The sequence below is a fragment of the Cyprinodon tularosa genome, unplaced genomic scaffold (assembly GCF_016077235.1).
Source record: "Cyprinodon tularosa strain WSP-4 unplaced genomic scaffold, ASM1607723v1 ctg148, whole genome shotgun sequence".
In the NCBI taxonomy this organism is placed as follows: Eukaryota; Metazoa; Chordata; class Actinopteri; order Cyprinodontiformes; family Cyprinodontidae; genus Cyprinodon; species Cyprinodon tularosa.
The window spans coordinates 581895-605414 of record NW_024038309.1 but is presented as its reverse complement, the minus strand read 5'-3'; the positions used below and the strand labels follow the sequence as shown (position 1 = coordinate 605414).

At 38.8% G+C, this 23520-nt stretch overlaps 1 protein-coding gene across 1 annotated transcript in view; it reads right to left on the bottom strand.

Annotated features, from left to right (window-relative positions):
- Window positions 1-3198: 3198 nt before the first annotated feature.
- The window catches only part of wrap53 (WD repeat containing, antisense to TP53), a 32765-nt gene continuing 12443 nt past the window's right edge, over window positions 3199-23520 (bottom strand). The window contains exons 7-11 of the mRNA XM_038279116.1: window positions 15447-15670; window positions 11414-11625; window positions 8027-8130; window positions 7810-7953; window positions 3199-4612 (exon numbers count right to left, since the gene is read on the bottom strand). Coding sequence (XP_038135044.1) covers window positions 4369-4612; window positions 7810-7953; window positions 8027-8130; window positions 11414-11625; window positions 15447-15670 — 928 coding nt within the window. The 3' untranslated portion in view covers window positions 3199-4368. The remainder of the gene's footprint in view (window positions 4613-7809; window positions 7954-8026; window positions 8131-11413; window positions 11626-15446; window positions 15671-23520) is intronic.

Genomic DNA, 23520 nt, shown 5'->3' with positions numbered 1-23520 from the left:
TTCTCATTTGTACTCCATATTATTTGTTTTAATGTGTTTTTAAGCCAGATATCCTGCTGTGTCATTTGGAGATGTAGAGAAAATACACCAGTTTACTGCGTCATGTTACAGGAAATAATTGACCCTATTCCAATGTATGGATAATATTCTGTCAGTAATGACTTCATAGGGTTTCATAGCATAAAACATTTTAAAAATAAAACTTTTCCCCACCTGAAATGATTGATAAATCATGTATTTACTTTCACATTAAATCCAGATGTTATGATCATTAGTAAGTAAATCGGCTAACCAGTACTTGAGTCATTTCTTGACTGGCTAATTTTCTTTTAATGATGTAACTCTAACTCAAGAAGAATTTAGAGTTCTCTGCTTAAATATAAAATGCTCAGACTGTCCAGATTTCAATTTTCTTTTAAATATTGGTCGAGACTGCTGAAACTTAGGGTTGACACTAACGATTATTTTGCAGATCGATTAATCTGTCGATTTTTTTTTTTTCAATCAATTTATAATCAGATAGCAAAAGGTTTTTTACTAAATGAAACCAGGTGAAACTAAAGCTTTTTCAATTAAGGAGTTCTGGATAGAGCATATTGATGGATACAAATATTTTTCCCTATTGAATGCAAAATGATTTATTTTATTTAGAATTTTAAATGGGTTGCTCTAACTGGGTTGCTCTGTCAGCTAAAGGCATGTTTTAGAGTCTCTGCACCCCAGTTAAAGATTAAATTACCAAATTAGTTGCCGATTATTTCAATAATCAATTAATCATGATTAATTGGATTGTTTTAGACCTATTTAAAATAGACAATAGAAAACTTTTGGCACAGGAACACCTTGAATGGGCAGCAGATGAGCAGAGATCCACAACTACTAGAATCGGATCATCAACTGCAGCCATTTTTTCCTGTAAAATCCAGGATTCGTTAATTGGATGAAAGACTAGAAATAGTTGGATGTTTTATTTAAGAAAATGCATATTTTTTTCTTTTTTTAAATGCTAGTAATAAACAGAAGTCTATATTAAATATTTTTGTGGTGACAGCTAATAATTCACTTTTGAGCAGCTGATGCCATTTAAAACAAAGGTTTGGTAAGAAAATAGAGCCTTTCAAGTTAAACAATTTACTCTTGACTTTTACAAAAGTAGCTCTCTGTAGATTATCACAGGTGGTTACTTACAGGTGCTGGTCATAAAATTAGAATATCATGAAAAAGTAGATTGATTTCAGTAATTCCATTTAAAAAGTGAAACTTGTATATTATATTCATACATTACATACAAACTCATATATTTCAGATGTTTATTTTGTTTAATTTTGATGATTACAAATGACAACAAATGAAAATCTCAAATTCATCATATCAGAAAATTAGAATATTACTGAAGACCAATAAAAACAAAGGATTTATAGAAATGTTGGCCAACTGAAAAGTATGAACATGAAAAGTATGAGCATGTACAGCACTCAGTATTTAGTTGGGCCTCCTTTGGCCTGTATTACTGCAGCAATGCGGCGTGGCATGGAGTCGATCAGTCTGTGGCACTGCTCAGGTGTTATGATAGCCCAGGTTGCTCTAATAGTGGCTTTTAGCTCTTCTGAATTGTTGGGTCTGGTGTATTGCATCTTCTTCTTCACATACCCCATAGATTTTCTATGGGGTTAAGGTCAGGAGAGTTTGCTGGCCAATTAAGAACAGGGATACCATGGTCCTTCAACCAGGTACTGGTAGCTTTGGCACTGTGTGCAGGTGCCAAGTCCTGTTGGAAAATGAAATCTGCATCTCCAAAAAGTTGGTCAGCTGCAGGAAGCATGAAGTGCTCTAAAACTTCCTGGTATGTGGCTGCGTTGACCCTGGACCTCAGAAAACACAATGGACCAACACCAGCAGATGACATGGCACCCCAAACCATCACTGACTGTGGAAACTTTACACTGGACTTCAAGCAACGTGGATGAAGTGCCTCTCTTCTTTTCCTCCAGACTCTGGGACCTTGATTTCCAAAGGAAATGCAAAATTTACTTTCATCAGAGAACATGACTTTGGACCACTCACCAGCAGTCCAGTCCTGTTTCTCTTTAGACGCTTCTGACGCTGTCTGTGGTTCAAGAGTGGCTTGACACAAGGAATGCGACAGCAGAAACCCATGTCTTTCATACGTCTGTGTGTGGTGGTTCTTGAAGCACTCACTCCAGCTGCAGTCCACTCTTTGTGAATCTCCCCCACATTTTTGAATGGGTTTGGTTTCACAATCCTCTCCAGGGTGCGGTTATCTCTCTTGCTTGTACACTTTTTTCGACCACATCTTTTCCTTCCCTTCGCCTCTCTATTAATGTGCTTGGACACTGAGCTCTGTGAACAGCCAGCCTCTTTAGCGATGACCTTTTGTGTCTTGCCCTCCTTGTGCAAGGTGTCGATGGTCGTCTTTTGGACAACTGTCAAGTCAGCAGTCTTCCCCATGATTGTGTAGCCTATAGAACTAGACTGAAAGACCATTTAAAGGCTTTTGCAGGTGGTTTGAGTTAATTAGCTGATTAGAGTGTGGCACCAGGGGCCATCAATTTTGAACCTTTTCACAATATTCTAATTTTCTGATATGATGAATTTGAGATTTTCATTTGTTGTCATTTGTAATCATCAAAATTAAACAAAATAAACATCTGAAATATATGAGTTTGTATGTAATGTATGAATATAATATACAAGTTTCACTTTTTAAATGGAATTACTGAAATCAATCTACTTTTTCATGATATTCTAATTTTATGACCAGCACCTGTACATAGAGCTCAGTTTCTTAGCTCAGAAAATAAGGAGCAACACCAGAGAGCAGGTTTAAACATAAATCCTATTACTTAACATTCATTTAATGAATGTTTTACACCGTCTGATCAGTCGTTACATTTCTGAGTTTCAATCATTTTGCCTTTGGATTCATTTTTTTAATACCTTCTCCATCTTGTTTCGTCTCCTGAGGTGGAGACAATTACCAAGCAACCTGCAAAACACAACAAATGCAGGCCTGGAGCTCTGCTCCGTTTGTCCCTGCTGCTCCAGATGAAGAGATACGGGTATGTGTGTCTGTTTGAGAGAGGAGGGGCTCATAAATAAGAGTCCCTTCAGGCTCTGAGCGCCGTGCTGTAGTCACAAGATCTCAGCTGTAGATTTAGAGAAAAACAAGTCAATGAATCAGGTGTGAGGAGATATGAGTTTAATTTACTCCAGCCTGGATGGAAGCGACAGAAAAACCATTGCTGCAGAGTGGAGGAAATAATGCTTGGAAACACGTACAAGTTTAAACAAGTGCAACGGCGTTAAAAACACATTCATTTCTAGGTGTCTTGTTATAAAAAGGCATATGTTAGACAGATAAACCTGCACAGATGCCTTGCAGCAAAGTGAAATCCCCCATTTTGGCAAAAGAAAGAGAAAAAAATCACTTATTTAAACAGTTCTGTGTTTTTCTGTCACCACATGGACAAGTACAAACAGTAGAAAAAAAACAAAACACACAGTCTTTAGCAGCTGCACCCACTTATTAAAGACTTTCACAGAGCGTAACAACGTTAAGCTGGCTGCTCACAGACCGGACATTCAGAGGATCGGCACGGCGTTACAAAAATATACATCTGTGGGCATGCGCTGTGACAGCTCAGTACACGGGCTTCTTTACAAAGGATATGGTAAGAAAAACAGCAGACTCTGGGTTTATAAAAGCAAAGCCTGGGGAAACAAATGGCACTTATTGTCACTGTGGCAGAGAGCAATCTCCAGGGCAGCATTGGAGCCAAACACTCAAACAAACACTCCCACGGTTCCAGCTCCAGCCAGAGGATACACACAGAACAAAGACACAAGCTTTCACTGAAGATTCAAGCAACTCAATACTAGATTTATCAACTAAATATCTGTAAACCCATTTTAGTTTAAAATTAACTTAATCAGGAATGAACTAAAGTCACTGCAGCACCTAAAATATGAAGGTATTTTAGTATTTGAGCCAAATGAGGCTCGATGTGATGGATTCATGGTTCCAACGCAGCCTTTAGGAGTCTGGAATATGCTTTAAGTGTTTATTTAAGGTCTGAAAAAGTGATTAATAAAAATAACAAAATCTGGAAAACTATTCATGTATCCATCCATTTACTGATCACACATTCACGCATCATTTCAATCCAGAAAAAATGTGTAGGAACCCCATTTATTTACTATATATAAACCCCTTCAGCTGGAAAATGATCCTACGCTCTACGGCAAAACTAAAACATTGAATAAATGATATTTATGCGAGCAAAAGACAGGCATTCCTTAAAGAAAAACGATACAACTCAAAGGCATGGCACGGTTTGTGTGCTCTAGTTAAACTAATGGGACACTTGAGGCCTCTGCAGCTGCTGTGTTCTGGTCCTGGTTCTCCTCAGCAGCTTGGCTCACTGGTCCGGCCCACCACAGCGTCAGCGCGTTGTCCTGCCGGATCTCCTGCTGCAACTCTACGCCTCCGCCTCCTTCAGTGTCGGAGGCAGAGTCGCCCTCGCTGTCGGCGGGCCAGGGGAACTGCCGCTGACCGCTGGATGTGGCCAGAATGGGCATAAAGGGATGAAGACTGAGGAGAGCAGAGGGGACATTTCTGCATTAAATGTTATTGAATATTCCTAATTAGGCAAACATTCCTTTATTCCAGGTTCAAATTTTTTATTTTTTTTTCTATCCATATCCTAGAATGCATCACGGCAGGAGAGTTTATTGGTAATAAAAAAATATCTTCAATGTTAGAATTTATAGCAGTTGCTTGCCTGAAAATTTAAAACGTAAAAAAAAACCCTGCTCTTTTTCCAGTCAGTGAACATCTCATAGCTTAGTACCATCAGAGTGGATGCTCTCTAAATAAAGACAACTAAAACTTCTAAAAGAACTCATGATAAAAGCTGTAAACATCAAAAGGAAACCTTAATCTCTGCATCATCAGATCAGATCAATACGACGGACTTTTAGGGCCAGGCTAGATTTTTTTTTAATCGAGAATGCGATCGTCATGTTATGAGAATTAAGTCTTAAAATTGCGAGAATAAAGTTGCAATGAGAATAAAGTCATACTATTACGAGAATAAAAACCATGAACCGTTTTAGAAAGAAAGCTTCGACCATCCTTCAACTAGAATATGATGGCCGACCAGCACCACATAAAACAGCAACTTCAGTCTACTTTGTCCTTAACATTATGAGAATGACGTAACAATATTATCAGAATGAAGTCGTAATATTACAAGAATAAATAAAGTTGTATTTTATGACAACTCTCACAAGCCCTTTCTTCCCTAAAATGAGCAGTGTTGCATAAAGTACTGAAATCTCTGAGTCAAGTAAAAGTATAAGTACCTCTCCAAAATATGACTTTGGTAAAAGTCCAAGTCACTGACTGAAATGTTACTTGAGTAAAAGTCTTAAAGTATCTGAAATGGCTTGTACTTAAGTATAAGAATTACTGTAAAAATAGATGTACTCAAGTAATGTACTGAAAAGTATAAGTAAAAAGTAAGTGCAGTTTGAATGACATTTTTTTACATTTTGGTTAACTTTGAAGGTTAAATTCACTTAATATAATATACACAACCAAGTGTAGGATAAACTTAGACTGGCTTTGCGAAAGAGGCGTATCCTATTGGTGTTGATGAACAAGCCCTTCAAAGAAAAACAGACATTTGTCTAATAATGACAACCAAAGCTTAACGCACGTAATTAAGCACGTTTTTATAAAGTATAGTAATATCACTATGGCAAGCCTTTTTAACATAAATACGGTTTTGTCTGACCATCAACAATTACGTTCCAGATATCTTATAATACATTTTGACTAGACAAAACCACATTTTGAATATCCGGAATGGTAATTTAAGATATCTGTATTTACATTCTGATTAGGAATAATAATAATTCAAGGTATCTTAAATTACATTTTGCCTATTTGTCAAAATTCCTTTCAAGATATCTCAAATTACGACACCGGATTTATCATTTAAAGCGTCACACGCTGATTTAACTTTTCCTCCTTTGGATTAAACTGACAGTAAGGAATTTTTTAGGAATGATCCTCCTGTAAGCGCATTAAAAAGATCATTACACATTTTGACTAGTCAGAATGTCAATTTAGGAAATCTCTAATGGAAAAGCTGAATAATTCAAGATATCTTTAACTCATTTAGAGATATCCTGAAAGGAATTTCGAATAGTCAAAATTAAAATTCAAGATATCTTTAAATTTGTTTTGTCTAGTCATCATTTGCTTTAAAGATATCTATAATTTAGTTTTCACTAGTCAAAACTGCATATCTCCTATGCTAAAATACATTTAAGATATCTTGAAATATGGTGGCATTTGAGATATCTTTAATTAGAAATATGACTAGTCAAAATTAAAATCGAGATATCCAGAATTTACTTTATGACTAGTCGTAATTTAATTGTAGATATCTGAAATGTGTATTTCAGATAGTCAGTAATTCATTCTGCATATCTTAAATTGACGTCTCCATACAAGTTAATGGTAAATCTGACGTCATTTCGACTAGTCAGAATGTAATTAGAGATATCTTAAATCGCTAAAACCTCTAGTCATAAAACAATTTGAGATATCTTGAATGTAAAGGCGGTGCAACCAAATTTATGTTAAAACGGCTTGCCATAAAAGCTGAATAATTCAAGATATCTTTAATTCATTTAGAGATATCTTAAAAGGAATTTCGAATAGTCAAAATTACAATTCAAGATATCTTTAAATTTGTTTTGTCTAGTCATCATTTGCTTTAAAGATATCTATAATTTAGTTTTCACTAGTCAAAACTGCATATCTCCTATCCTAAAATATATTTAAGATATCTTGAATTATGGTGGCATTTGAGATATCTTTAATTAGAATTATGACTAGTCAAAACTAAAATTGAGATATCTTAAAATTATTTTATGACTAGTCGTAATTTAATCGTGGATATCTGAAAAGTAATTCAGTAATTCATTCTAGATATCTTAAATTTTCGTCTCCATACAAGTTAATGTTAAATTTCGACTAGTCAGAATGTAATTAGAGATATCTCAAATAGGTATTTTGACAAGTCAAAATATAATTAGAGATATTTTAAATCGCTAAAACGTCTAGTCATAAAATAATTTGAGATATCTTGAATATAAATGTGTTATAAACGAATTTATGTTAAAATGGCTTGCCATAATACCACATCCATTAAATTAACTGTAAGCTTAACTAATGTTCATCTGCTCTCTTTTTTTCCCCAGATTAGAAAATACTAAACCAATAAACTTCCACCTAGGAAAACTAATTTCACCGGCCTGCTCTGATACTTAAGTTAGAACCTGCAGAGAAACGAGACGCTGATCTCACTGTAGGGTCCTGTTATGTCTTTTGTTTTGGTGAAAGATAATTGGAGGCTCCAAACAGTAAAACACAGCAGGACCGTTAGTCTTTAGAACAGTAAGAGAGTCAATAAATGAAAGTCATTTATCCAAGTTGGACAGTTCCCTTTATTCCTTCTAATCATCAACGCTTTTGTTCTGCTCTTAATTTGCTGAAGTGCGATACAATCATTTATGCTTCTTGCAACCCCAAAGTTTAATTTTGAGCGGTTGAATTTTTTATTTCTTTGCTGTGAAGCTTCTTTGTCTCTGTGGTGGGTAACTAGGACAAACTTAATTAACAGCAGTCAGCAAAAAGTTTCAGGAGGAAGTGGGTTATTGCATCTGTTTGAGTCAGAGGTCTGGTTCTTCAGCAGCGCTGTGAGGTTATCATACCTGATGCCGTTGGTGCAGTCCCAGTGGGCCTTGAACCTGATCTGTGGCTGCAGGAGCTCTTCGGTTCCATCAGGACGCGCCGTGTGAGTGTCCCACACGGACACCACTCCCTCCGTATCTCCGCTCAGCAGGTATGTGCCTGATCTGAGAGGAAAGAATAATGGTACATAAAGGGAAGAGCAGCTAGCAGGGTTGTGCTTTAGGAGGATCAACTGACTGGTCCAGGTCAAAGTAGATGCGCTGATTCGTGGTCACGTTCCTCTTGAGGGAAAATAAAACTTTCCCAGTGTCCCTCAGGTCCCAGCACAAGATTTCTGGATCCTGGCAGAGAAATCACATATTTACTGATTATTTTCAACTCACCAGAGTTCACTATTACTCCATTAATATGACCTAATAACCACACGCCGACCTCATACCAACCTCTAACCTTTTCGTAGTTATCCGATTACTATTTTTCATACACTCAGCCAACAAAAATTAACCTGTTAACCTTACAGACAGGTTAACAGGTGGTTCGTAATAAGTTAGCATCCATACGTTTTGGGGCATCTAGTTTAGTATGGTTAGGCTAGTAAGTTGTGACTACTGTCTTGCAATCTGACTGCAGATGTGTGATGGCGGCTATATTAAAGTGTGTAGCGTTGTCTTACGTAGCGTGGTGGCGAAGCGGTAAGGCAGCAGGTGTGCTGTGGTATAACGAGAGGCTATTTAAAGGCTGGACCGACTGTTTAAAACCCAAACATGATGTAAAAACTAGACTATCTCAATAAAACCACCCCAGCCTCTCTTGAAAAACGCATACAAAGCATAAAACAAGTATATAAATAAAATGATTAAGGTCTATATCCCCTCATAGGGGGTTTTATTCTAATCTAGTGAAAATACTATAATACTGTGACACCTAATTATGTTACTCTACACTTATAGCACAAGCTTTTAGACCCAGTTTCTCATTTATTAAGCTTTATTTGATAAGTGAAAACTTTATAATGGTTGATTTCAGTCCTCTTTTTGTCTTTGGGTCAAATTTGAACTAGTCCAACTCAATAACTGTAATTTCTAGACACCTCAAACCTAGATTATATTTCAAGCTAATAGCAGAAGGTTTATACCCAGTTTCTGATTTGTGAAAGCGTAATCTCACCATATGTTAATGCTTTACTTTTGCATTTAGATCTCCTTAGGTGTAGATGGTCAGTATGTCCAGTTGGGTTAGAGGTTAGAAAAATGACAGAAGAATGAGGAGCATCAAAAGCAGTTGGCTAAAAAAGAAGAAGATCTCAGAGTATCTCATAGCTGAAAGACTTTATTTTGCAGCGAGTGGGTTTGATGCACATGATAGCTGACAGGAAGAGTTGTACTAATCTTTGGCTACCTTCACACTGCAGGAAAAGTTTAACCACATTCATTTTCCTCATATGCAAGTCATAGCACTCTGAACAGTCCAATTCTGATCTTTCACCTAAAAAAAACAAAACAAAGAAATTTGTGCCACGTCCATGCTAAAGCTGATACAAATCTGATTTAAAAGCATCTGCAGTGTGAATGCAGCTGTTGTATTTCATCTGACGTCACGATTCTTACTCATGCATCCAGTACAGCAGTCACTGCTCCACAGAAAGTCATTGGAACAAATTCTGCTCTTTAACCATTCTCTGCCTTCTTATGTGACCATAATATCGTCAAAATTCCAACATTTGTCATTACTTCCTTAAATTTTTTCTGTTTTTTAAGTCAAAACAAGGCTTTGTTTTAGGTCCACTCTACAAAGCCTCGAACTCAACTCTAAAGCTTCCTTAATGGGAAGCAAAGCGTCTTTTAAAACTTTTTTGGAATGACTAAGACCTGGATGACTAAGAATCTTCACCAACGTTCTGCTGTGTGACGTCTACACCGGCGTCTGTGAATGCAGGTAGTTGTGGGGCTTAGTAATAGCCTGAAGGACCATGAAAAAAAAAAACATAAAAAAAAATCTGAACAGAGTATCAAGAGCTGAAACACGGGACAGAATCAGTTTAAAAATATCATTAATAATTTGAAGGTCTGCTCTTTGTTTTGAACTCTCCTGTAAAGAACTCCCACCACAACAGAAACATACTTTTAGCCTATTATGAGTCATCTTTAAATTAGGGTCTTTATGTGCTATAAGTGTAGAATATTATTACAATCAAAGTGTCATTTTTGAACTCAATTGGTTCTGATCTAGGCCAGATGCAGAAACAGATGTTTTAAGACATTTTATTGAACTTTTACAAATCAGATAATGGTTTCAGAAATCCCAAAGCGGGTTTAATTAGTGTAGCAAACTCCACCTCTGCACACAGATGCATTAGGAATAACAAATGTGTATCGACAACATTTTATGTTGGGGTTTTTCTTAATTGGCAAGAATTCTTTAATTATATATACAAAAAATTATATATACAAAAAAATAAAACACTGTGCAAAGCTATGCTTTTAGCTTAGTTAGCTCAAGGTAACAGTGCAGTGGGATTGTTTGACTGCTGATTGGATAAAAGCTGACACGTGGGCTTAAGCTGATCCAGCTCCTCCTAACCTTTTAAACTGCTCCTGTAGCACCTGTATTTAGGTGGGCCATCATATCCTGGTTTGTTTACAGCTGTGCTACACTTTTTCCATCTTCAGATAAAATGATCAGTCACTCTGCGAGACGTTCACGGCCCGCGATAGTCCTTTCTAATCTAAAGCCCCTCCACTGAGTTCCCTGGTCTCCTTGAAACCATTTATTCACTAATAAACGTCCACAATCTTCACAGAACCGCCAGAAAGTTGAATTACACACAGCTCATCTCTCTTTACTAATAAGTTGCATTTTAAAGGCAAGTAGATGATATAGAATTCATTTCTGGGTATCAGAGCAAAAGGCGGCAAATAAAATGTTCTAATTAGCATTTTTTATTTGCATTATAACACATCATCTTCCCTCCAAAGCTCAAATATGCATCTTTTATTGTTGGTCTAACAAACTTTAAAAAGTCCACTGAATCTTGTCCTAACATTTGAAAAAGCTTACCCGTCATTTCAGATTTTTTTATGTTGTTTATTTTCGTAAAGATTCCGGATACCTCGCTGCTAAATTAAAGCTGAACTGAAGCCCTTCTAATCGTAGTGCCCCTAAACCTCCAGCCATGCCACCAGTGGCAGCGTGTTTGTGGAAACTCGCCTTAATTGTCTGACTCAATCTTGGTGTTTACTAATATGTTTGAACACGCTGTCATAATTAACAGTGGCCCGCCGTGAAAAAGGGTTTGTGGGCGACTTTAATTGTGACCTCACTGTCAGAGGATGCTGTTACTTTGGTTTCTGTGCGGATAAAGCTGCCAGATTCCCAGACACCTGAGACAAGTTATCATATTTAGAAAAATAATTATCTGCTTAAAGCCAAAGCTGCTGAAAACTAGACCAAAACAACCCTGTAACATGAGATTCATTATGCGGCTTTAAGGTTTTGTGACACTCTGTGAAACATAAATGTCCTAATTCCTAATTGGATGCTAAGAAAAAAAATGACTGCATGAAAAGCGGGCGGGTGATTTCCAGCCGGCCTCTTCTCTGCATGTTTCTGTGTTTGTGTGCAGACCTTTCGACCGCCGGTGAACAGGTAGTTGCCGTCGGGGGAGAACAGCAGATGGGTGAGGCCTCCGTTGTGGCGGGTGGGCAGCAGGGCCAGCAGCGTGCCGTCCTGACAGGAGTACAGTCCGGCGCAGCGGGAGTACGAGCCGCAGGCATACACCGACTGACACGGGCTGAAGGCGAAGCAGGAGATGATGCCATTCTGGCCTCTTTTCTTCACTGAGAAACACATTTAGCAGAGTGATTAACATGTTTTCACCGGGGACCATTTCTGTACAGATGGATTCAAATCAGACCTCACTGCATGTGCACGCTCAGTCCTAATGCTGTCTGCTTTAGATCATCAAACACTGATCCTGCTTTCTAAAACTATTTAAATCCAAACTCAACCTTATAAAAACACACAGAACTACTCCATACCGTCATTATTTGTTAAACACAGAGGAAGCCAAGCAGCAGTAACTCAACAGTCGTGTTTTGGATGACTTTATCAGTCCATCGCTTCGCTGTTGAGGAATTTTGGCCGACTTTTTATAAACACTGACTCGGCTTGTTCTGGTTTACAGACGAGCATTTCTTCCCAGCTGGTTTAAGGCACCAACACAGCCTCGTACTCAGATTCAGGTCTGAACTTTGACTGGGCCATTTCTGTCCTCCTGTTGTACCTTTGCTGCTTCGCTGTGTAGACGACCTCGATGGAGCAAACCTCAGACTCATTTATGAATCTAAAATACTTTGGTACCAAGACTCCTTTCTGGTTGCCTCCATGACTGCGAGGTGAGCAACTCCTGAGGCCTAGCCCAAATCACCAGCCCACCACCGCTGTGCTTTACAAATGGCTTTCTTCTGTTTTGTTTTGTTCTTCTCCCAAACAGCTCAGGCTGATATAGCCCAACCTCTCTTCTTTGGATTCCTCTAAAAGTCTTGCATTTCAGTGTGAGGATCTTTGCAAACCAAAGGCAGGAGGTAATATTCAGCATGATTCAAATCTTCTCAGTATCTCATGTCGATAATAATTTAACTTTATTGATCTCACAATAGAGAAATTTAACTCTGCATTTAAGCCATCCCCTTATGGAGCAGTGGGCTGCCATTGTGCGACGCCTGGGGAGCAATTAGAGGTTAAGGGTTTTGCTCAGAGAACCAGAGTGCAGGCTGTGGGGATTGAAAAGGGTACTTGTAACGGTCACAGAGCACAAGTGCACTGCTCTAACCACAAAGCAAACACTCCCTTAACCTAACTGTTACCCTGAATAATCATAGCTCTAGACTTATAAACGGATATTGTCTAATTTTTTTCCCCCCGACAAAATATTTGATCTTAAACATCCAATATTCTCTAAATGCGAGCCAAGTTTTAGATTAGGGCTGAACGATTTTGCCAAAGAGGAAAATTGCTAATTTTTAAACCAATATCGTGATTTTATTTTGACTTTACTTTGCATTAACCACAATTCTGTAAATGTTTCACTCCAGGGTTTAGGTTATCATGACCTTGAGAGCATCATCAGAGTCCATTGCTGCAGGACTTAACTGTGAAAAAGATCTTACTTCTACTATCTTGCATGAATCTGTGTGCTAGCTGCATCTTTATCTGTCCGTCTGTACGGTTCCAGCATATTAGCGCCGCCTTAAAGGGGAACACTGTTCTTTTTTATATTGGGCCCTTGATTTTACGTTATTACATCATGTTCTACTTGCCCATATGAGGTTTGTGTCATGTGGAGCTGTTCTGAAGATATTCCCTTGGGTTATATCCAAGTAACATCTTCCTATGGGCAACAACTTGAAGGCCCAAACCGAACTGTTTATAATTGATCATTTATGGTACGCCAGCATTATATATAATAACATGTAGGCGAATCACTGTCCCCCAGACATCAAAGGTTATATTTTTTATATTTATATGTTTTAAAAACAAAGTGGCGTATGTATGACGTCATCCGCGCATCCGGACTGGAGTCGTAACAGGCAGCCCGGGCCACAGGCGGCTACGCTCTACCCCTTTTATTCATTCGGCTAGCTCAGTGTTTTTCAATCCTGGTCCTCAAGGCACACTGCTCTGCATGTTTTGGCTGTTTCTGAGGTTCAGCACACCTGATTCAGATGATTGCAGTTCAGCAAAGCCTGATAATCTGCTATCAATTGATAACAGGTGTGTGAAAGCTGGGAACCATCTAAAACCTGCAGGGCAGGGAGCCGTGAGGACCAGGTTTGAAAAACACTGGGCTAGCTAATCTGAATTGTTCAATTCCATTTGGAGAGTGAGATCATCTGTGGTAGTAGCACTAGACATCTTCCAGGCATGTGAGTGAAACTAGCAGCAGTTCAGTGGACAGGATGAATGAACGGTAGCCGGCGCACGTGGATGACATCATACACGAGCCGCTTCGTTTTTAAAGATAGTTGTGCCTTCAAGTCGTTGCCCATAGGAAGACGTTACTTGCATGTAACTAATGGAATATCTTCACAGCAGCTCCAAATGACACAAGACTCATATGGGTGAGTAGAACATGATGTAATAACGTAAAATAAAGGGGCCGATGTAAGAAAAAAAAACGGTGTTCCCCTTTAAGGGTGAGAAATGCAGCCATTTCCTGTTATTGTAAAATAACCAGAATCGAGCGCCTCTACGATTTGAAAATTGCATTTTGTGAAATTGTGATTATATTGCAAATTAAATTAATTGCCAAACCCTACTTTAAACTGAGGACTGAAGAAGTTTAGGACTGATGATTAACTGAGGCCAGCAGACTAGGGTCTGTTCCTCAGAGCACAGCCTCAGATTTTAGGGAGGGATTTCTCCAATTAATGCTCTTAAGCTTCCTCCATTCATCAATAATCTTTGTCAATCTAAAGCAGATTTTATAGCGTTTGGATATGACCTTATAACCTTTCAGGATTGATGGGTGGTGATCGTTGCTTCCCTCATTGCTAACGTCTTTCTGCCTTAGTGCCCTTTATGTTCCAGAGCAGCTAAATGGCAAAACTGCTTTCAGAGGTGCTCAGGCTTCCTGACGATACTTCAAACAAGTGGATTTTTAATAACTTGCTCTTAAACCCAACAAAAGCAGCAAGGATGCACAGAGCTTTTCCCTTTTGGCTTCATCTTTGTGCAGCAAATAATGAAAGTAGAATCTCTGTTCAGGTTCAAGCGATGGCAAAGATATGATGCTGTGATAAGTTGAAACCTTGGAACTGAAATAGGATGCATTCTTTATGCTCTCTTATCACGTGTTCAAGTCCTTTCTACTGAAAGACAAAAGAAAAAGAAAGTCGTCCATTTTCCTGCACATTTTGGTTCATATAACGATAAGAAACGAGTTCAGGAGAAAAATAAAAAGCAGCCTTTGACTTAAAAAAACAAAAAAGAAATACATTTGCTGACATTTTCATAAAGTGATTGTTCTGGAACAGGATTCTTCGTTCCATTTAGTAAGAAAAAAAGAAATCTGCATCCATATAAACAGACTGCTGTTAATGTCAGCACATCTAAACACTCTTTGAACAAACAGAAGCAGTTTGAAGAGCGTGACAGAAATGAGGAATTCATCACAGTAAACATCTCGCTCTCTTTAGCTGTTGTCTGAAGAACAAAAACTCTGCTTGTTGGTTCGTTCAAGGAGACTTCAGCCTGAGAGACGTGACAGCGAGCTGTCAAACTGCTGCCGCTTACTGAAAACAGCAGACAAATGACTTCAGACAAAGTGGTTTTAGGTTTTTTTTTTCTCTTTTTAAAGACCGCATCAGTTATAACTTCTATGAGGATTTTGTTTTCTGGGAATAATGGCCTGAATATTGCCTTGTAATTTCATTTGATTTTTCTTCACCAGAGCAGCTTGACATGTCTTTAACAGCAGAGGTTTCACGCTGTGAGTAATTATTATAATAACTAGCTTTAATAGGAGGGGTATGCTAAAATATAAATCATACTTTAAATCTCTTTTAATTCCAAGTCAAAACAAAACAAAAATGAGGTTATGCAAAAAAAGCATTCACTGTTTAGCCGTTGATTTAAGGTAAAAATCCCTCGGACTGACCCACAGTTGGACGTTCCTCGCAGTCTCTGCCCGGACGCTCTGTGCAGAAGACTCGGACCATTTTCTCGAAGCCGCAGTACAGCTGTTCCCCGTCCGGCGAGAAGCAGAGCGAGTGGGCCGCCGTCAGCTCGTCCAGGTGGTTGTAGGGCCGAAAGCTGGCCCGCACTTTGCCACAAAACGCATCCCACACATGGACGGGGTTGTCACGGCTGCTGCTGGCCAGGCTAGGGAAGAAAGGCAGTTTTAGAAGTAATAAAAACAGCCTTTCTGTATGAAAAAAACAATTAAACAGGTTTTGTATAACGCCTACATTAAAAAAGGTTCTAATTAACTGAAAGATATTTTTATTAACATTAAAACCAAAAATGTGGAATGTGTAATCCCTTTGACATGAAGACCCTCTTTTTTTTGGAAACATGTCACAGGATTGGATAAAAAAAAAAAAAAAAAAGATCAATTTTTGTTTAGTCTTAATTGTGGCCAGTAAGAAATGTATAACTAAAAAACGACTTTCACAGGAAGTACCAAATCCTACAATATGGTAATTGGCTTCTACTTATATGTCAGGAGACTTGACCAAAGCCCTTTACACTACATTCAGTCGTTCACGCACACAATGATGGTGGCAAAATACATACATAGCCATGGCTGCCCTGTGGGGCTCACTGACAGAAGCAAGGCTGCCGTACACTGGCGCCACCAGGCATTCTGACCACCATCAGTAGGCAATGTGGGTAAGGTGTCTTACCCAAGAACACAACGACACTGAGAGACAGACAATCCCCCGGTTGCAGACCGAACTCCTTCAGCCGACGCCACTGTCGCCCGATGGTGAGAAATAGCATCGGATATTTACAGAATAGAAGAGATGGCTGCATAGCCTAGTAAACTAGCCCCAATCACCAGCGGCCAAAATCATTTTTGCCTGCGAGTGGTCTAGCCTCGATCAATGCCCCAGGCCCTAGAACTGGAGGGCCAATCACAACGCAGAGAAGTGTTTTGAATTTTTGGATGCATAGCTGCGCGACGCTAGAGAAAGCACAAGGAAGATGGAATAAACTCTTGAACAGTTCTCGTTTGACTCTGTTCTCGTTTTGGAATCAGTTTCGGAAGGATTAGACTTGGAGATTTTCTTTGAGACGTGAGCAGGAAGAGGCTCTACGCTCATTCATTTTTAAGGATATATTCACTGTTTTACCAACAGGCTGTTTGCTTACACTACCCCACCAGCTTTCTGTCGCGCTTACTATGTCAGTCAGCTGCGCTCATTGGTCAGACGTTGGCCAATAAACACAGACACGGTTTGTTCTCATCAACAATCTTCTGATGTCTCATTCATCGGGGCAAGACTAAATTACACATTTAATCTCACATTTAGTGTGGTTTATTAGGCTAATGGCTGCCTATATAAAACCAGAATTGGTTCATGACATGCTGAGAGAAGTGGGTTAAATATACACATTTAAAAAGGCCCTGCTTTATTTATTAAATGTATATTACTTCGGCGATAGCTAAAGGTTGCATCACTAAAATGTGTTGAAAACGTATAAATGATCAGTAAAAAAAACAAAACAAAAAGAGATGGCTGCAGCCCATCTACTGGATACGTTGCGTTTACTAACTAGTTAAGCTGCAGCCATTCCTGTTATTTGTGCATTTTTTTACCCTTAGACTGAACTTTTCAATCATCTGGAGCAGCAGTTTAAACGCAAATGTTTTTGTTGTTTTTTTACCAGAGCCTATTCAAGTATAAAAATGAATTTCTTTTATTTTTTCTAGGATATTTCAATTTTTTTATTGCAATTTGGATCCAAATGAATAAAAAAGTATTAAATACTAATAATAAGCCTGTTTATTGTGATCTAAATTACATCAGACAGGCGTGTAGATTGATATTGTGCTTAATAACCAGATGTATTTAAATAAATGCAATCCTTTTATTTAGCTTTAAAGGTTCGCTTTAAAGAGAAAAGCATTTTAAGAGTTAATTTAACGTAAAACAATCAGCTTTTATAATTCCAGCAAAGTTGTATCCTCAGATCAAGTGAAGCCAGTTACTGATTCCAACAATCATTCCTTAGGATCATTTTGTCCCATAATTCCTCAGTTTTCCTATTAGGAAACATCTCATGTTTTAATTCCACTGCTAAACATCCCTGTGACATTATTAATTATGATCAACCATCATATTATGAATCTTCCCCATGTCCCCACCAACCGCCGTGACCTTTAGCATCTCAGCCACTATAAATATACATCAAGTGTGGAAAATCAAGGGCAGTGAAATTCTAACCAGGAGGTCAAACATACTACTGCATGCAGATTTTGAAAACTCAGCAACTGAAACATAATATCTTACCAAATAGTGGTATCTATCTATATAGTCCATACAGCAGTAGTGAACATGCTGAAAGTGGGATGACAGTGATTTGATATATTATACAACTCCAAAGATAAGCCAAACATTTTATAGCCAAGTAGACTGCAGGCCTGTTAGATATTATTGGTAGTTTATTATTAGAAAAACCTTCATGAAAATACTCAATGATAGTGTATGAATTATTTGAATTTTTTGGAAGTGCGAATGCAGAATGTCTACTATCTTAGAAAAGGTCTGATTGGAAACAATCAAACCCCCAAGAGAGTGAAACAACAAAGGGGGGAAATAAGCAGGACTGAAGCTGCAAAAAATATCAGTATCGATATCAATTTTTATGGTTTTATGGATTAAAACTCTGCTTGCAAACAATATCGTGGGCTTTATTCCAGTGCATTGTGAATATCTAACCCATGTTTCAACAGCTCAAAGAGAGCTTGAGAAATTACATTGATGTAAAAGAGAAGGATCAGTAAATGTTCCTTTACTAGTGATAGAGAAAAAAAATGTATAACATGTGGAACATCTGAAATCATGCTATCAAGCGCTAGATAGAGGAAAAATTCCCCCCAAAAAAGTGACTAATGTAAATAAACTCACTGTCTATAGTGGTAATGAAAATCACACTTCCCTCAAATGAAAGAAAGCTGCTGCTATTGAAATGTAATAAGCTTTCTAGATCATCTAGATCTTTTAGCTGGAAAACAAAAAACTGTGGAACATCCTGGATAATCAAACATGTACCAGGACAGGTCTCTAGCTAATGCTGCTCACGCTGTGAGTGTACGAGATGCTCAGTGTAGTGAAAACAGGACAGACGGAAATGCTCCCTGGAAAATGTCTTCTGCCTTTTAGGGGGTTTCTGTTTAAAGCAAAGATCCCGTATTGCTTCAGAACTTGTTTTTGGCTGCAGCTACTCTGCTTCTTATTCCGGCTAAAAACTAATACGAAACACGCTTTACTCTGGGCAGGCAGAAATGTAAAAAGGTTAGGCAGAAATAAATAGCGGCGAAGAAATAACTAGGGTAAAAAAATACAAAGGAAGAATAAAACACAAAAATATTATAACATGCACACAAATAAATACTTAAAAATATAATTAAAAAATAAAGTTGAAGATTATAAAGGGCAAAAGAAATAAATAAGGTAAATATTACAAAGGCAAATAAATAAAGAAGCTAATTAAAAGATAATTTAATTTTTACTTACATTTATTTGTTGGTTGTATTTTTGGTGGCAATTATTTGTTTATTTATTTATTGAGCATTTATTTACTTACACTATATTGCCAAAAGTATTTGCTCACCCATCCAAATTATTGGAATCAGGTGTTCCAATCACTTCCATGGCCACAGGTGTATAAATTCAAGCACCTAGGCATGCAGACTGTTTTTACAAACATTTGTGAAAGAATGGGTCGCTCTCAGGAGCTCAGTGAATTCCAGCGTGGAACTGTGATAGGATGCCACCTGTGCAACAAATCCAGTCGTGAAATTTCCTCGCTCCTAAATATTCCACAGTCAACTGTCAGCTGTATTATAAGAAAATGGAAGTGTTTAGGAACGACAGCAACTCAGCCACGAAGTGGTAGGCCACGTAAACTGACGGAGCGGGGTCAGCGGATGCTGACGCGCATAGTGCGAAGAGGTCGCCAACTTTCTGCAGAGTCAATCACTACAGACCTCCAAACTTCATGTGGCCTTCAGATTAGCTCAAGAACAGTGCGCAGAGAGCTTCATGGAATGGGTTTCCATGGTCGAGCAGCTGCATCCAAGCCATACATCACCAAGTGCAATGCAAAGCGTCGGATGCGGTGGTGTAAAGCACGCCGCCACTGGACTCTAGAGCAGTGGAGACGCGTTCTCTGGAGTGACGAATCGCGCTTCTCCATCTGGCAATCTGATGGACGGGTCTGGGTTTGGCGGTTGCCAGGAGAACGGTACTTGTCTGACTGCATTGTGCCAAGTGTAAAGTTTGTTGGAGGGGGGATTATGGTGTGGGGTTGTTTTTCAGGAGCTGGGCTTGGCCCCTTAGTTCCAGTGAAAGGAACTCTGAATGCTTCAGCATCCCAAGACATTTTGGACAATTCCATGCTCCCAACTTTGTGGGAACAGTTTGGAGCTGGCCCCTTCCTCTTCCAACATGACTGTGCACCAGTGCACAAAGCAAGGTCCATAAAGACATGGATGACAGAGTCTGGTGTGGATGAACTTGACTGGCCTGCACAGAGTCCTGACCTCAACCCGATAGAACACCTTTGGGATGAATTAGAGCGGAGACTGAGAGCCAGGCCTTCTCGTCCAACATCAGTGTGCAACCTCACAAATGCGCTTCTGGAAGAATGGTCAAAAATTCCCATAAACACACTCCTAAACCTTGTGGACAGCCTTCCCAGAAGAGTTGAAGCTGTTCTAGCTGCAAAGGGTGGACCGACGTCATATTGAACCCTATGGATTAGGAACGGGATGTCACTTAAGCTCATATGTGAGTCAAGGCAGGTGAGCAAATACTTTTGGCAATATAGTGTATGTATTTATTTTTAAATATGGCAGAGTTGGTCCTCTATAGAGCTGTTCCACAGTTTGATAATGCAAGCGCTTCTAGATCAAACCATTTACTAGTGGTAGAATCAACCAATCCAGACCAAAGTCTAGCTGATCTGATGAAAACTGAATTTTTTATTCTAACCTGACAGAGTTTACGCTGTTTTATAATTGACAATGTGGGGGAAAGAGCAATAATTTTTATTGTTTTCGACACAGGAAACTAAATATAAGTGTATAGGGGGGTGGCGGCCTAGTGGTTAGGGCATAGAGCTTGGAATGTGGAATGATTGCAGCCCACTGCTCCCCAAGGGGATGGGTAAAATGCAGAGGTAAATTTCTCTCATGTGAGATCAATAAAGTTCAATTATTATTATTTATATTATTTATATAATGCTGTCCTTTCACTCCTATACCACATTCTACTTCATGAAGCTTATTATATAAAATCTAAAATTAAGAGTCAGTGGATAGCAGAACTAAACTGAATAACCTAAAGTATCAAAATAAAGAAACAAGCAAAGGTCTTAATTAGTCTGAATGTGACCCATAACCTCATATCCAGCATATAAATGGAATAATAACAGTAATTGGGGGGGGGTCAAAACTGAAAATATCCTCCATGCATTACTCTGGAGTGTTTTGTTCATTTTTTTTTTAATGAGGCTATAAATCAAACAATGATGTCACTTCTAAACCCTTTGGCTGCAGTTCCACTGAGCTAAAAGAGAACAGTTTATTAGGAACAGATTATTTAAAATAAAACACTGAATACTCAACTGCAGCTGAGGACTGCATGAAAGACACCCAACAAATCTCAGATGAAAAGACAAAAACATATCCCTACATAGTGAGGAAAAAGCTTAAATAGTAAAACCATTAAACAGATGCAAACCAAACAACCTGTCAGTGTGCTTTGAAGTCTTTTTTCTTTCTAAAGGCTGAACTTTGTTTTATTCATGCCGTCGTTTCCAACATCAGCTGCTGCACACCTGCCTGAGCGTATCAATGCATGAAAACAAATACTCAGCAGCCGTGCGAAGCCTCATTATAGAGACAAGTCGTACAGTTTCAACTCAGGGTCGTAGTCGGTCTGAGCCGCTCCTTTTTAAGTCTAATTACGGAGCCCTGAACAAATGCCCAAACATCATGGCAGTGGCTCTGTCAGACAAAAGGAAATTAGCCCCGGCCTCTGCTGCGTTGCTCCGTTACGGCCCCTGTGAGCTGTCGCTTTATTCTAGAGCTGGGAAATGCCCAATTATAATGCTAGACCGCTGCTAGCTTGGAGCGATGCCCGGAAGCGAGCGCTGCTTTATGGAGCCATAACGACGACCCTTATTCCCTCCTGGCAGGAGCGGAGGCATCAGAAACCTGCACTGATTGGTTCAAGGAGTGTTTGGATTTATTTTTCTATGATGATATTTCATCAGACGCTTAGGTGCTCCTTCCTGACAAAAACACACAAAGCTCTCCGTCAGTGCGAGACGTTTGTTGATCATCCTCCGTCATATTCAACTTTCATCTCCTCGCCCCAGCCCTCCTCCTCCGCTCAGCTAGAGCTGCCATCATGGAGCGATGTCAGCGCTGCAGCAGGAGGGAGGTTTGTTACCGAGAGACGGCGTGAGCCGAGGGACAGAGAGGAGGGAGACCTGCCAGCTCGACCCCAGCTTGTTAGCTGGGCCCCCAAAGGTCTCACCACTGTTTGTGAAGAGGAAGGCAGGGTGTCGCTGATTCCTGCACCTACACGCAGCGATACAGACGTTATCAGAAGAGGAAGATGAAAGCAGGATCCTCATCTCGCCATATGCTGTTCTGCAGGCTGTGGAGTGCTTTTCCTGAGCCGAGTCGCACTGAATCACGCTGTTGGCCTCAAAGCAGACAGGAAGAAGGCCAACACTGCTCATAATGAGCGACATCACAACGCTTTCACAGCTTTTATTCCTCCCCCCCACCCCGACATCACAACCGGCTCCCATAACGAGTGCAAACATCCTGGTGATCAAAGAAGAGCTTTCAACGTACAAACTATCGTTTAGTTTCGCTGCAACTCACTGGGAAAAAACCAACAAAACACTAAAGTTAATCTCAAACTACAGGGAAGTTTCTGTTTTTGCTTTTTTTTCCCTAATTAGGCCACATTGAAGCGTTTAGGCATAGGAAAGCGTTTGTTCAAGGTCAAGTCACAGCATTTAAAAAAAAAAAAACTCCAATACCTTTGTTTCTTTTTTTTTTAGGTTTTCAGCGGTGGACTCTGCTGTGTGGATCAGATTAATCTCATTCTGCATAATCCCAGTTCATTTAAATCCTTACTCTTCCATTGTTTTGTTTTTCAGAAGTAGTACTCATGGTAAATCAAAGCAAATGATCCAGGTGAAACGAGTAATCGATTAATCAATAAATAAATTTAAAAGGAGATACTTTTAGGGCCCCAAGTGGCTCTTTGGACCTTCTATAATTCTCTTAATAGTGGCTAAAAATGAAATAAAGAACTGATTAGTGTACTAACAGTACCAGTCTAGGCAGCTTTTGTGTTTTTTATAAATAATATTAGAATTTTCACAACAGAATGACATTAAAAGCAGCAGAAATATTTGATTAGCGTTTATTTAATTAGTTTAATTAGCTTGGCAATTATGTGCTTTATTATAACTCTTATTTTAAATGCTAAAAATACTTATATACTGATTGTTTAAGAAGGCAACATATTTCCTACGGCACATACTTAATAATTTTATTTACTTTTAATTAAAAAGTCACATAATATTTTGAGGCTGTAAATGACTTTTATTATCAAGACTAAGGGCAAAAAAAGCTCTTTCCTTATGAAGATTTACAGACCATAGACACTGATACGTAGCTGCCCCGTTGGAGGCTAGCCCAATGTGCCTATAGGGCGGCCATCTTGGGTCAGACCATCTTTCCAAATGAATAGGGGGCACCTCGGATCTCATTTTAATCATGTAAGACAAATCAAAGATAATTTCACAATAAGCATTTACATGTCCCAACCCCTCGAAAAACCAAAAAAAAAATTATGACCTTTTAGTCAGATTACACATTTTTATTTAGAATCAAAAAGATTTAAAATTAACTCAAACTGGATGAGATAAATACATGCAGTTATAAATTTCGAAATTAAATAATAAAATATTAT